This window comes from Oculina patagonica, chromosome 6 (assembly GCF_052425735.1).
Source record: "Oculina patagonica isolate OP01 chromosome 6, crgOcupat, whole genome shotgun sequence".
NCBI lineage: Eukaryota > Metazoa > Cnidaria > Anthozoa > Scleractinia > Oculinidae > Oculina > Oculina patagonica.
In genome coordinates this window covers 35,355,816-35,369,274 of record NC_135763.1, presented here as the reverse complement: position 1 = coordinate 35,369,274, position 13,459 = coordinate 35,355,816, and the positions used below count along the sequence as shown (strand labels likewise).

The 13,459-nt window shown below is 37.8% G+C and overlaps 1 protein-coding gene across 1 annotated transcript; it reads right to left on the bottom strand.

The window, feature by feature from the left end:
* Nucleotides 1-1,558: 1,558 nt before the first annotated feature.
* Nucleotides 1,559-13,041, bottom strand: LOC144657237 (uncharacterized). The gene is made up of 9 exons (XM_078517547.1): nucleotides 11,965-13,041; nucleotides 9,828-9,930; nucleotides 8,998-9,138; nucleotides 8,390-8,594; nucleotides 6,708-7,987; nucleotides 5,762-5,896; nucleotides 4,631-4,767; nucleotides 3,672-3,834; nucleotides 1,559-3,098 (listed from the first exon to the last, which is right to left on the bottom strand). Exons 1-9 carry the CDS (start codon nucleotides 12,046-12,048, stop codon nucleotides 2,953-2,955), a joined length of 2,394 nt encoding a protein of 797 aa, XP_078373673.1. The 5' UTR covers nucleotides 12,049-13,041; the 3' UTR covers nucleotides 1,559-2,952.
* Nucleotides 13,042-13,459: the final 418 nt, after the last annotated feature.

Here is a 13,459-nt window from a genome sequence, read left to right as displayed (position 1 = left end):
CAATATTGCTAAATATTTCTTCGAAAGAGACATGCTTTGCTTCGAATTTTTTCTCCTCACTTTCCGCCATCTTGAAACTGGATTTTAAAAAAGTCCGGGAAAATCCGGTAGTGCCAGGCCCCCGCGCGGCATGAAATCACGCAATGTTCGCTCCTTTGTTGAGCACAATTTGTTTCAGTTGGCAAGAGCCATGCGTCGTCTTTGTTTAAAGTTTGAATTGGGTATCGAGGGTATTTGGCAACAGTCATGTGTCGGCCCTTTTAAGTGTTGGTGTGTTAGGTGCTTAGTTATGGTTTATCGGTCTGGAATTGATAAGCTTTCATGTCTAGAAAAATACAGAAGTTGCCATGTGTGGACTTTTGTTTAAGAGCTTACTGCTGTTTGATTGTTAATGAGCTTAGGTTAAAGTGTTAACAAGTTGGGTTAACGTAAGGTTTGTTACCTAACACATCCCTGTGCGGAACTTTAAATAGACAATTGTATATCTCTGTAGGTTTAGTTTGTAATTATTAAAAGCTCGCCGGTCGGCCGTTTTTATCCATGGAGTTTAGCATTTTATCCACGTTTAGACGCTACAACCTGGCTTATACGGGAATTATGTTTATCCTTAACTTCTCCCTTAGCTAGAATTTTAACAATTTTAAATATTATGTCATTTAAAACTAATAATAATAATAAAAAAATAATAAAAAAAATAAAATAAAAATAGTCAGTCCACCCCCTCCACTGGCCTTGTCGCGATCAGAAGGGTATTCTAATTTACACCCTATAATCCGTTTACGACGGATTCCTGGTCCGGCTTGGCTAGTGGGGTTTTTTCCCTTTTGTTCTTTTTTCGTTTTTGTCTTACGTTTTCCTTTCTCCGCAGACATCACTGGTGTTATTCTGCCCGCCCTAGGTCTTGGCGTTTTCTTTACTCTTTTCTTCACTCTCATTATAAGCCACGATCTAAATACATGCTATTATATGGTGTAGGGAAGTAACCCCACTAGCTGGGTTGGGCCTCTCTCGTGGTTGGATATACCGGTTGGGGTTTTAGGGGTTTTCTGAGTTTTGGGGAGAAGGTGTATTTTGTGGATTATTTCCTGTAAATGTGGAGATCTTTTGGCGTTTATACTGAAGCAGCAAGGTGCGTGAGCAGCCGTAGGCCACAATCTTTTCCCATATCTTATCCACGCCGGACAATGAGCGGCATAATTAATGAGTGAGAATGGTAAACTATTCTCATTCATAATCATGACGCGGAATTCACAAGTGCGTGGATTACATAACCCTGTTTGTTTATAGATAGTTGTATTATGTAATGCCTAATCAGCCTGTGGACAATCGCGGTATTTAAAGATCTCTTTGCTTAGTTTCGGGACATTTCGAAAGAGATACGCAAGCCGGGAAGTCCGGACAAATTTTCGACCCTCCCACCTCCCCTTCGGCGACGTAATACACAGCTAGAGTGCTTTCTCACCCAGTCGCTCATTGCCTCGGCCACAATCTTTTCCCATATCTTATCCACGCCGGACAATGAGCGGCATAATTAATGAGTGAGAATGGTAAACAATTGGTTGTGCAAACAGCTGGAAAACAGCAAGAATGCGCGTGATTGACGCGCGAATGGCGTAGGTGTTCAATTACAGGTATCCAATTTGAAGTTGCTCAAATTGGATACCTGTAATTGGAAACCCGCGTGATCACGCGCCAATTACGCAACAAATGGGCGTGCGCAGAACCAATCAAAATCGAGAATTTTTTATAGATACGACTATTATATCAAGAGCGCGCTTTGGATGCGAGGTGATGAATAACTCGGACCCCAGATAATCATTTCGCATCCGAAAAGCACATGTCAAATGAAACAACTGTTTTGATAGATTCTGCACTTTTTTACTTCTGTATTTGTTTTCTAAGTTATAACTGATTTAAATCTACTGGATGATAATGAACATTTAGTTTGCTCCAAGCAAGGCGATTTCATGTATGAAAAGGAAGAAATATTTGAGTAAGCACGGTAGCAAAACCTTTATTTAGAGAAGATGATATTTAAAGCGTAAAGCTTGTGGGTTCGTGTGAATAAAATATAAATATACAGGTTAAAATATAGCAAATAAAATAGAACAGAATGTATGTACAATGCATTGATGCAACTAGTATATTCACTGTCTAAGTTGGATGAAACACATTACTCCTCGCTCAACCTCCTTTAAAGTCGTACCTAAATGGAATCAGGATACAGAGAAAGCCAGTGATCTTTGAGGGAAATTCACTGCATACAATGAGGCGGGTTAATTTTACCGTCACGTAAGTTATAATTACGTTTTGCAAGTTGCCTCATATCTTCACGATAATAAACCAAATGTAACAGTTGGGTAACAATTATTTACTCGTGTCCGAGAAGTGGACAGCGCGCTGCAAAAAATACAGGGATTCAACGGGATTTGTATCCACGATTTTCCCGCTACCGTAGCGACGATGTTTAATTATACGAGCTGAGCTATATTAGAAGCTGGCCATTTTGTGAGTTCGCATGTTCCCATGAAAGCAATAGAATTTACACTCTATTCTAAGCAATCGCTCGCGTAACATAGGCCTTGATTTTGACCATTCATGAAGGCAGTATATACGGGACAACTTGCAACAAAAGAATTAAAAATTGTATGTTATTTATGTACATGATTGGGACGAAGACTCGGTATCGGATAGCAGTCGTGTTCTTTCATGCCTCTGTTCTTCCTTCCCTCCCTTCTTTCCCCGGGATTAAGGTATATACATTCGGTCTAGTGCTGCGCTTCCTCGCCTGCAGACTCGCATGTCCAGTAACTCAACTCTCGTGTCCACGGGACTCAGTAAAGCAAGCGCCCACTGTACAGATTACTATCTCGTGAACGCTTCTTTTCTTAAAACAGGCAGTTATTTACAAGTTGATTTCTTGCGTAACTTAGTCTTCATCTGTGAGGCAAATTAAATGATTTGCTTAATATGGTTTCTTCCGTTGTCGACATCTACTTTGCTCTGTGTTACACGATTCCTCAGGATGCCGGCCAATTTTTGTCTGTACAACTCCAAAGCCTTTCCACTCGCAGCGAAAGATAGGAAAATGAAGAGCCCTGTAAAACCAAAAGCGCTAGTTTCACCTTAAGTTCAAATAATAGCAAGCTAAGTTAATGTAACTAATGTAATCAATGTACCATCCGCTTATTAACCAAAGGCGTTATTCTCAACTATGAGAGGAACAACAAAAATTACATATAAGTGGAATCGAACGTTGTGAGATGTTTGACGAGAAAGCAAACTCGTACCGATATTGTAATCGTGGATTTCACTCATGTGTTCTATTAGTAGAAATTTGTACTCTGCCTCTCCCTAGGCATTCGTAGTATTAAACCACCTTGAAGCTGATTCTGAAAGGCCAGAAAATATTTGTCTGTTTTGTTTGTTTGTTTGTTTGTTTGTTTTCTAAGGCACTTTTCTCTGACTGTAATATATTAATTTATCTAATAACTTAACGTTTGGGATATACCACACATGCAAGAGCCAAAGTACAGTGAATGTTGCAAGTACTGTACATTTTACTTCTTCAAGTCAAATTATGAAATTTTGTGTACACGCAGAAGGAAAAACAAAACATCTGGTTTCCTTCCCAGTTACAAAATCATTGAAGTAATAAAAATGAATCGTGCCTTGAAGACTGTTTAAAAGCACATACGGGTACCACAAGAATGACAAAGCTTTCAAGTTTGCAGCAATTCCAAGAATCCATGTGACACCCATCACTGAAGCCATTTTAACACAGATCACAGCTACGCTTCTGCCATGTTGCTGGTTGGTCACTTGTTGGGTCCTCTGAAATAGAATGACAGAAACATAAAAAATTTGAGAAATTTAAACGCCAAAGCCAGGAATATGTTTGAATATGTTTGAATAGCGAGAAGAATATTAACCATAAGAAGAAGACATCGCTGACGTACGACTACTATACAAGTTCGACGCACTTAAAATAATTTTCCATCGCAGACTACTAAAAGAGGCTAGAAGAGCGAAAATATTTCGAACTACAGCTATTTAATAGTTATATATTGTGTTTAAAATTATTTTGAGTGCGTCTAACGTGCATAGAAGACGTGATGTATTCTTCTTATACTATTCTTCTTATTAAATGATTATCCACAGCCGTGAACCAAGACAAATTTATTTGTCAATCTATGCAGCTTTCCAATCAGTCAGCCAATCGTCAATCAGTCTGTAAGTTTTTTTTTACTTAGTCAGTCGTTTAATAATTAACTTACAAAATGTAGTCAACTTTTTAATCAACTAGCCACCTAGTCACTCAAGATAGTAAATTGAAAAAATAAAATGGTCGAGACAGCAGCAAAAATGTAGAAATTTTCAAAAGTAATACGACTTTTTTAATTTTCACAAACATGTTTCGACGGTACATCCACTGACGATGACGGATGTACCGTCGAAACATGTTTGTGAAAATTAAAAAAGTCGTATTACTTTTGAAAAAATAAAATAAAATTACACTTTCATTTACAAAGAACACATCCTTCTTCGATTCCTTGGTTGACTATGATGAATTCCAATTTACGTCTCCTCCAGGTTTGAATACAACAAATCAACCAATTATTTCCATTACCTTACGAGTTTTGATGATATGAATCACAGTGTGTCCCAGTGCATACAGATTGAAGATCATCAGCAGTGTAACAGGCAAAACAAACGAATAAAGTATGGCTTGAGGCTGAGATATGAAACATTCCTCGTCTCCTTGCCCTGTTTGTTAACAAAATCATATCTGTTAAGAATATATAACATTTTTTTTTAACTGCCAAGTGGTTACTCAGTATCTATGTATGTATGTTAACCCTAATTTTCGTTTTGGATTAAAATAGCCCTTGCTAAGATCCGCTTTTCCCACATAGTCATGAACTGCGCAAGATCTTTGCATTTAGGAGGCACCGCTGTTTTAACAATTGTGACCTTGCACGGGAAAACGTACTTTAACGATAATTCGTTAAACGGGCAAAAACTAACGTCTAACGAACGAGTAACTAACGACTTTTCCTAACGCTCTAACGACTTTTCTAACGAGTTGAACGCTCAAGCAAAAATATCTAACGATTTGCGAGAACATTCTAACGAAGTGCCTAACGACTTTTTAAAACGACTCTAACGAGCGAACTAACGAATTGGCTAAACAACATAAACAACTAAAACGTTCAAACTATCGACTGGTTTACTAAACTAAGACGTTTGATCATCCACCTTGTGAACTTATTTTAAAAGATGAAAATTTTTGCCAAGTAAATAAAAGCTTTAAATCATAACTCATTTCGCGCCGACATCGAGAAGGCATAACGACCGAAACATGTGCTTTGAGCAAAAAATTGGACGAGAAATGATACACAGCTAGTTTAAGAACTAGTCTAGCTTATTAGAAGGACGCCAAAACATTTCCAAATGATAAAATCTTTATTACTTACCCATTTATACCGACTCCTGTATAGCCAAAGTGTAAAATAGAATAGATAACTTTATTTCTACACTGTGTTTCCATCAGCCCATGTTAAAAGTGTGACCAACTAACTAACTACGTATACCTACCTAACTTCAACTATAACCGAATGAAAATTCAAAACAATAGACGCTGCTTTTCTTGGAGGCCGTGTTGAACAAAATCTTGCCAATGACCCCCGCAAGGGCTCGATCCCCAACTTTTCGCTCCAACGCCTCGGAAACAAGCACTTAAATGTACCTGAGCACTCACCATATCCAATAATTCCTTTCTTGACATGATCAACTGTAACGCAAATGAGCACAACAATGGCAGGAGTTCCCCAGGCATACGCACAGTACTTCATGAGACGTTTCTTGAAGTCTCCTTGCTGATTTGCTGGAATGCCTGTCAACAATGAGCAAAAAGCAACAGTGAACTGACGAAATATCTGCAAGACTATAAATTCAGCCAGAATTCTTCCCAACAGCTCCATTCCATACTACCTCTTTAAAAACCGTGCGCAATCCCCCCCCCCCCCCCCCCCCCCCCCCAATTTATTTATTTATTTAACATTTCTTTATACACGGTTAAAATTATCAGGTAAATACTAGTAATTACAGCTATAATAAAAATTAATACAAATAAACTATTAATCAATACTAATTAATAAAAACTGAAGTAGTAAACCAATTAAACTAATCATGTTTTCCATGAATGCCGTGTCATGTCTAACATTGCTTTTAAATTGATTAAAGGATTTTATAATCCTGAGATTGCAGGGTAGGCTGTTCCAGAGAGTTGCACCACTGTAACTAAAGCTATTTTTCATATAATTAGTTCGTGGATGAGGTACAACCAGTTTGTTTTCGGAATCCCTTAGAGAATAGTGCATTCCACTACATTTTAGAAATTTAGACGATAGGTATTCAGGAACCAAGCCATTTAAAGATTTTTATACCATTAAGGCTTTCTGAATTTGACGCTGGGTACACAAATCTTTCCAAATCTTTCGTATTAGACCCTTGGCATCAGTATCATAACTAGAGGAAGTTAACACGTGAGCGGCGCGGTTCTGAAGCTTTTGTAGCCTGTCACCTCCTACCTACACCCTTACCGAACTCGCCTTCTTACAGTACTTTCGCTTTGGGGCATTCTTTCTGTTTGTAGTTACCCTGCATCATATTATAACATAATAACTATATAATGGCAAACTTACTTGAAACGTTCGTAAAAGTCCGATGCACATCATAAGCCATAACGTTCATCCACATAAAAGAGGAAAGAGCAAAGAAATGGAGAAGAACCGCGACTGCCAGGCATGTGTCTTGATCGTCAGTTTTAGCCGCTGAAAAGAAGACGCTTTGGTACAGCAATAGCGACAATGCCAAGTTTATTATGATCTTCCCAGGCAAGTTACGCAGTTCAGCAAACAGGATGTACGTCATCAGCAGAAGAACTAGAGAAACCATCGACAATATACATCCAATTAAAGAAAGTACATGGAGAGGTGGTGGCGTTTTTGCAATCTTATATGAGATCCCGGGTTCTTTTACTTGTCCAGAAAAGTTTCTTGAAAAATTTACACACAGCAGTAATCTGTTGTCACGTATCGCGTAAGTGATGTTGCTATATATCTTGCCACGAAGTTTCAAATAAACAGTTCCGTTAGGCAGACGTTCGTAATCTGTTTTATTAAACGCTATGACAGTACAGTTGGGTTTCCATTCATCCATTGCGACAATCTTTTTGCAGCAGCCAGCGTAAGGATCATACACCTGATCGAGCGAGCAGGACCAAGTTTTCTTAAGGCTTTGAACCACCCGCTTTTTTCGGTCTTGTACTTCAATATGTTTAGACGCGGAACTAAAATCAAAGAGGATGGTGAGAGGAGGAGGAATATCAGGTGTTTCTCCAGGACATTCAGTTTCAGTAAAGCTTGGTGTAAACCCATTGCACAAAGCACACTGTGGGTTCCTAAATCGCACGAAATGGTCCCCACCAAGAACACAAACCGGAAAAGCATATCTCAGACATTCTGCTTGACAGTAAGTTAAATTTTTCCCTTGGGTGGTATTGCTGCAGTCCTGAAACCGAGGAATGCATCGTTTCAAAAACCTTAGCTGAGAGTCCTTTGGCTTTGTGTCAACCAAACACCTCTGGTGCAAAAATCCCAAGTTACTGCTAAAATTAAAAGTTGTTACGTTAAACCATGGTTTACAATCGAAAATAATCTTCCAGTATGTCGTATTTCTCGCTCTATTGCACCTCGCGCAGAATATATTTTTGTACGTCACGTGACTTTCTTCGTCGAATACCGGCAAATTCCTTAAAAGGTCATTTTCATCTTCATCCTGACATCTCTGCAGCACGCTTTTTTCTTTCCAATTCTTCGGGCACGTGTTCCAGACTGCATAACCAGGGTACTGTGAATGAAGTTCATGTTTTGTACCAAAGCATGTTTGATTCGAAGCCTCAGGATGAACCTTTTTTCTACATCTATTAATACAAAGAATAAGTACATTGAAGTTTTGACATACATAGATAGTTTTTTATTATTATCTTTTGAAGGTGTCTGAGTGGAGGGGGCCGAAAAAGGGTACAGGCGTTCTTCACTCGCCATTAAATACAGCGATTTCCAAACACGGATTATTTCGCGTTGAATCCTGCAACAAAACATCAGCAATTCTTAACAATCAAACTTTAATGAGATTCTAAGTTATATGCAATGAACAAAAGGATATTTTCAGTCACCCCTATGAATTACACATCACCTCTTAACAAAGTTAAATGCAATGAACAAAAGGATACTTTCAGCCACCCCTATGAATTACCCATCACCTCTTAACAAAGGGTCCACACTCCGTATACATTTGACAGCCATGTTATAGAAACACTTACAATTCATCGAAGTCAAAACAACAGTCGCCGAAGTCTTCACAGAGGTTATCACAGTAACATCTGGGTAAATATTTATCATGTGCCGATGTATTTCGTTGTTCCAGTCCACACCTTGCTTTACAACTGTACCTCGCGACTCTGCTAGAGTTTTCCATAAAACTGAGATGTAGTAAAACACGGATTTCTTCTTCCCACTGCAGAAATCCTAGGAACATCAATAAAAAAGAACACAAACCGTGACATGCTTTTCCAACTCCTCTCTGGGCTTCTCTCCACCTTAGCCCCTGTATATTGTTGTGCAAAGAATCAGGACGAGCCTTCAATCCAGTCATGCATTAAGTGCCACATGCAGGTTTGCAAAAACTCTATAACAATGAAAGAGGGCAACCTTAGATAGACCAGATTTCTTCTTATATAATGGAATACGTCAACATACGTTTTTGCCTTAATTTCAAGATCTTCACAAAAGAACTTAAAATTTGAAGCAGACGCAGGGGTAAAAGTGTCTATTCACCATTGTGGGGAGAAGATCTGGATAGCGTTGCCATAGTATACGTTCTTTTGATCCATCCAGATTAATATTATATGAAATGTATCAAACACATTACCATTTGTTGGGAACACATCTGAGCTGCAGTTGCGGCGCAAAGTACGAAGGAGGAAAGAGTAAGGAGCGGGTTCCGTAGAGGATGAAATAGATGTGAATACAGTAGGACTGGCAGTGGTCATTAAAGAATCTGCTGCTTCTCCTGAAAAATGGTAGATAATTAGCTCATAGCTTGGTAATACCTACAACTTATCTACCTTCAATTAAGGGAAGTTTACACGCGCAATTTTAATGTGGCGATTTTTATGTTTTTATGTGACAACTTTTTATTTGCTCGTGTAGATGAGAAAAATTGGTCAATTCTTATGTGACAAATATATTTGTTGACAAGCTGGTGTGTTAGCTTTTATTTGACAAATAAAAGTTGTCATATAGGAAAATTGCTCGTGTAGACAACTCGTCACATAAAATGTGGCAAATATTGCGTCAGCAAAGTGGTCCCCAATCTCTTAATGGGCACATGCGAACGCGTATCACTGTGCATACTTCTGCAGTCCAAGGTCATTTATGGCGCGCTAAACTTTGAACTGCCGACAAATAATTGTTGTGTCATCTACACGATCAAATATATTTGTCGCAAATTTTTGTCGCATAAAAATTGCCCGTGTAAACCCAGCTTAACACTGACTAGCACATGGAATACTTAGCTTCGTTGATAACAAAAATTATAATTCCTTTTTCGTTCACCTAAAGGTCTTAAAGTGAAAAAATAAAACTATTCTTAAAAGTAAGGGCTCCTGAGTACGCACAAGTGTTTTATCAGTTATAACGTGCAAGATCTTTCTTCAATTGTGCAATGATATTGTATTGGCGCGATCGTAACTGAATTACCTTTTATCTGTCCTTCAATTCCTCTCCAAACAACCGAGTGGAAAAATACCACAAGAAAGAAAATCATTGTGAAATGGCGAAGAAAGAACATTTCTGCATACACCTGAAAATTGTAACGTAAAGGGCACGATTTTATAAAAAATAATGCTCACTGAATAACACCCCCTAAAGGAGTAATTTATGCTTATAAAATGTGTCTCTTTTATTTTAGTCTGAAAAAATTGTGCAACAATTGATGACTTTATTTTCACGTCAAACTTGGTTAGTATACATACATTGACTTAACTCAAATATAACTATAAGTATTTCTGTGACCACTTAAACGTATCATTTAAACATATACACCCTTTTATAAGAACTTTTTTTTATAAAAAAGACAGAAAAATTACAAAAAGATTTTAAAAAAGCTAATAAAGTACTCAAGGATAAATTTTGGGTAAGTGCTTTTACACTTCTTTATATTTCTTTTTTCATTAATATGAACCAAAATGGTCACTGTATTCGTAACCTGAGAATCACGCGAATGTTTTGTACAGATTTGAATGCGTTTCTGAGTGATTCCAGCTAACCGGCTAGCACCGACCAAATTTGGAAGAAACGTCCAATAATAGAACAATTACTGGACGATTGACGTCACTTAACAGCGGCTTTGATAGTGCAGAGCTAGAAACGCGCGAAAATGGTCGCCAGGTTTGAAAATTACGACGAACAATTTTCTAAAATATTAGATGATAAAGATAGCGAAAACACAAAAAGAGTTTCGAAACGAAGTCACTTGATTTTTAAAGCTTATTTATGGAAAAATTTTGAATGAATAATAAAACAATTATTGAATTCGGATTTCGGATGCAGATTCGGAGGGTGTCATCCAATAATTGCTAATTAAGCTCAAGATCGTCAACCTCAGCCCATTCTAAACGTTCTTTTCGCCTACACTCAATCTGGCAATACGCAGTCTAAAGTAATTAAGGGCGAAGAGAAGATTAGTTTTGCTTACATGCATTTCAAGGAAACATCACTAAGTAATTTGATATTTTAAGTTATTAATTGAAGAGTGTATCGAATTTATGAGTTCGAGTTAGTTTCGGTTCGGTTGATTCGGTTTGAGTTGAAATTTCGGTTCGAGTTATGGGGTAACTGTTCCCATTGGTCACCACAGTGTCGTCCTTATCACCAAATAAAGCTAACCGCAAGCATAGGAGTACGCGTCGAGTGGAACTAACCGCAAGCAAATAGGAGTGGAACTAACCGCAAGCAAACAGAGTGGAGCTAACCGCAAACAACTCTCACTCGATATTTCAAGTCGAACTCGAATCTAACTCGAACTCGAACTCAACTCGAAATTCTTACTCGAACTCGAACTCATGAATGGACAGACCCTTAATTGAAGAGCAATGACTGCAGTATTTATAGAGATAACAAAGATTTTCTAATGGAAAACTAATTTAGCCGCCATTATATCAAAATGGTCATTTATTTGTTATACCCCACAAGAGAATGCAATTTTCAATAAGAAGAGGATTTATCACGTGATGCACAGCAAAACTGTTTAACTTCCTAGGGCGAACACAACTCACTAACTCTTTGCACTAACAACAGCTTGAACCTTGCTGTAGCGGTAGCGGAATCAAGGCCAAATGGAGTGCCAGGAAATTCGCGACCAAAGCGATAAAACTCACTAATGTGGGGATAGATTACTGGACCAACCAAACGATTCCATATTTATTACGAACAATTCCACTATTAGGAATGATTGGCTGATTACACGTAAACTGTAAAATAGATAAAGTAAAAAACCTAATTACAATCTAAGACTTCTGACGATTAAGGAATGCGTAACTCTACTAAGTACGTGGCAAACAGAAAACGACTAAACGAGGAAACCTTTCACGAAAACTACTACAAAGGCGAACTGTGAGCCACGGCAGCGTAACACAACGGGAAATACGCATAAACTCAATTACCAAACGTCTATAAACTTGTGAGTAAAAAACGAAGAAACGTCAAATGAAATGCCTATGAAACCACGATCCAAATTACACAATACCAGGCTTTGGCATAAAATATTCTTCGAGGAAAAAACTAAACTATAGCGAAATCATGAGCACATGCATAAGGAAAGAACAACAAGACTTACATATCGGTCCCACAATACAACGCTGATGGCTTGCTCAAAAGAAGGAAACTTATCTTGAAAGTGGTTTACACAACTAACTTTCATCCACAATAATAGCGCTCGAATGACACTATCTTCCCTAATGCATGTTTAAAGAACTTAGCTAACAATACACTCAGTAGGTAAACGCGATCAAATGTCAATGTCAAAAATGACGCAATCAATCGGAAATCAAAGTAACGCACTCAGGTAACGAAATCAAAGTAATACAATCAACAACATTAACACTTGCAGTAGCACTTGATCAGGTCGTGCGGCTCGAAACCACAGTATGAACGCGAAGCAATTCGCTATTATCCATTCTTTTTTCTTACTTGCGAGTTAACAGTTAAAATACAAAAAATACAGCCTCCTCCTCAGGCGCATCGTGTATTTCCGGCGCTGCGATAAAAGGCGACGTTGCGCACCCATTTCAAAAAGAACGAGGCGTCTGTGTACGAGGCAGCAAAAGTATTTGTACACGCACGGAGTTAACACTTAAAATACAAAAATTATAAGTAATTGGCCCCCAAGGAAAACAGAGAGTTTCGTTTCCCCACGACCCTTAACTGATGTCTCGGAGAAACTGTCTAAACCATGACGAGCCACCTTATGACATTACTGTTCAGAAACGGCTGCGAAGGCGAAGACTTTTCTCTCCAACTTTTATATTTCTGATTAAAAAATATTTAAGTCAATTTTAAAGTGATCATACTCAAAGATACATAAAACATCATTTCGAAGAAAGCTATTGTTTTCTAAATTTCTGCGCAAACGTAGACCATCTTTGAGAATTCTAACTTGAGTTTTACACAGCGTCAGTTTTAGGCATCTCGTGAAAATACCATGTGCTTAAAAAAGGCACTCAATTCCAGTTAGCTGCCGCCGGTATAAGATTGTGTTTTTTTGTTGTTGTTGTTGTTGCTGTTGGTTTATTTTTTCGCTTGTTTTTAGCTGGCAATATTGTTCTTTGCATGTATAACAAAAACTTCCCAAAACACCTGCGCGAGAAATGAGTAAATCTCTCTCTTTGAGCAAATAAAATGATTAAAACGAAGACGTTTTCTGCAGACATGTGTCTCTTGTGTAAGTCCGGTGACAAATTTCTTAATTAAAACTTGGTTTAATACTTACCTGTTTCTCGACAAAATCCTTCCTTTAAATATAGAATAAGACTGCTATTTTGCAGCAAAAGTACGTATTCGGGAGGAATAAAACTTTTTCTATGAGTTCAGCGTTTAGTTAAAAGCGAAGCTGTAATAAATATCGTCATCAGAGAAATAATCAATCAAGAAACGTATACTGTTCACAGATAATCACTTAGAAACACCTCTTATGGCGGAAAACATTTATCGTATAAAATTTCCAGTTGAAAACATATCTACAGAATTAATTATAAAATAAAAATATATTTTAATAAATATCTTTTAATCATAAAACAATACTGAATAACCTTTTTATAAGAACGCCAAGGCAG

Excerpts from the sequence above, each read along its gene's own strand:
- LOC144657237 (XM_078517547.1), bottom strand. The coding sequence starts at position 12,048 with ATGAAAGTTAGTTGTGTAAACCACTTTCAAGATAAGTTTCCTTCTTTT. Across the intron at positions 5,897-6,707 it reads GACTTTTACGAACGTTTCAA|GCATTCCAGCAAATCAGCAA; the intron begins GTAAGTTTGCCA and ends CATTGTTGACAG. Across the intron at positions 3,835-4,630 it reads ATATCATCAAAACTCGTAAG|AGGACCCAACAAGTGACCAA; the intron begins GTAATGGAAATA and ends ATTCTATTTCAG.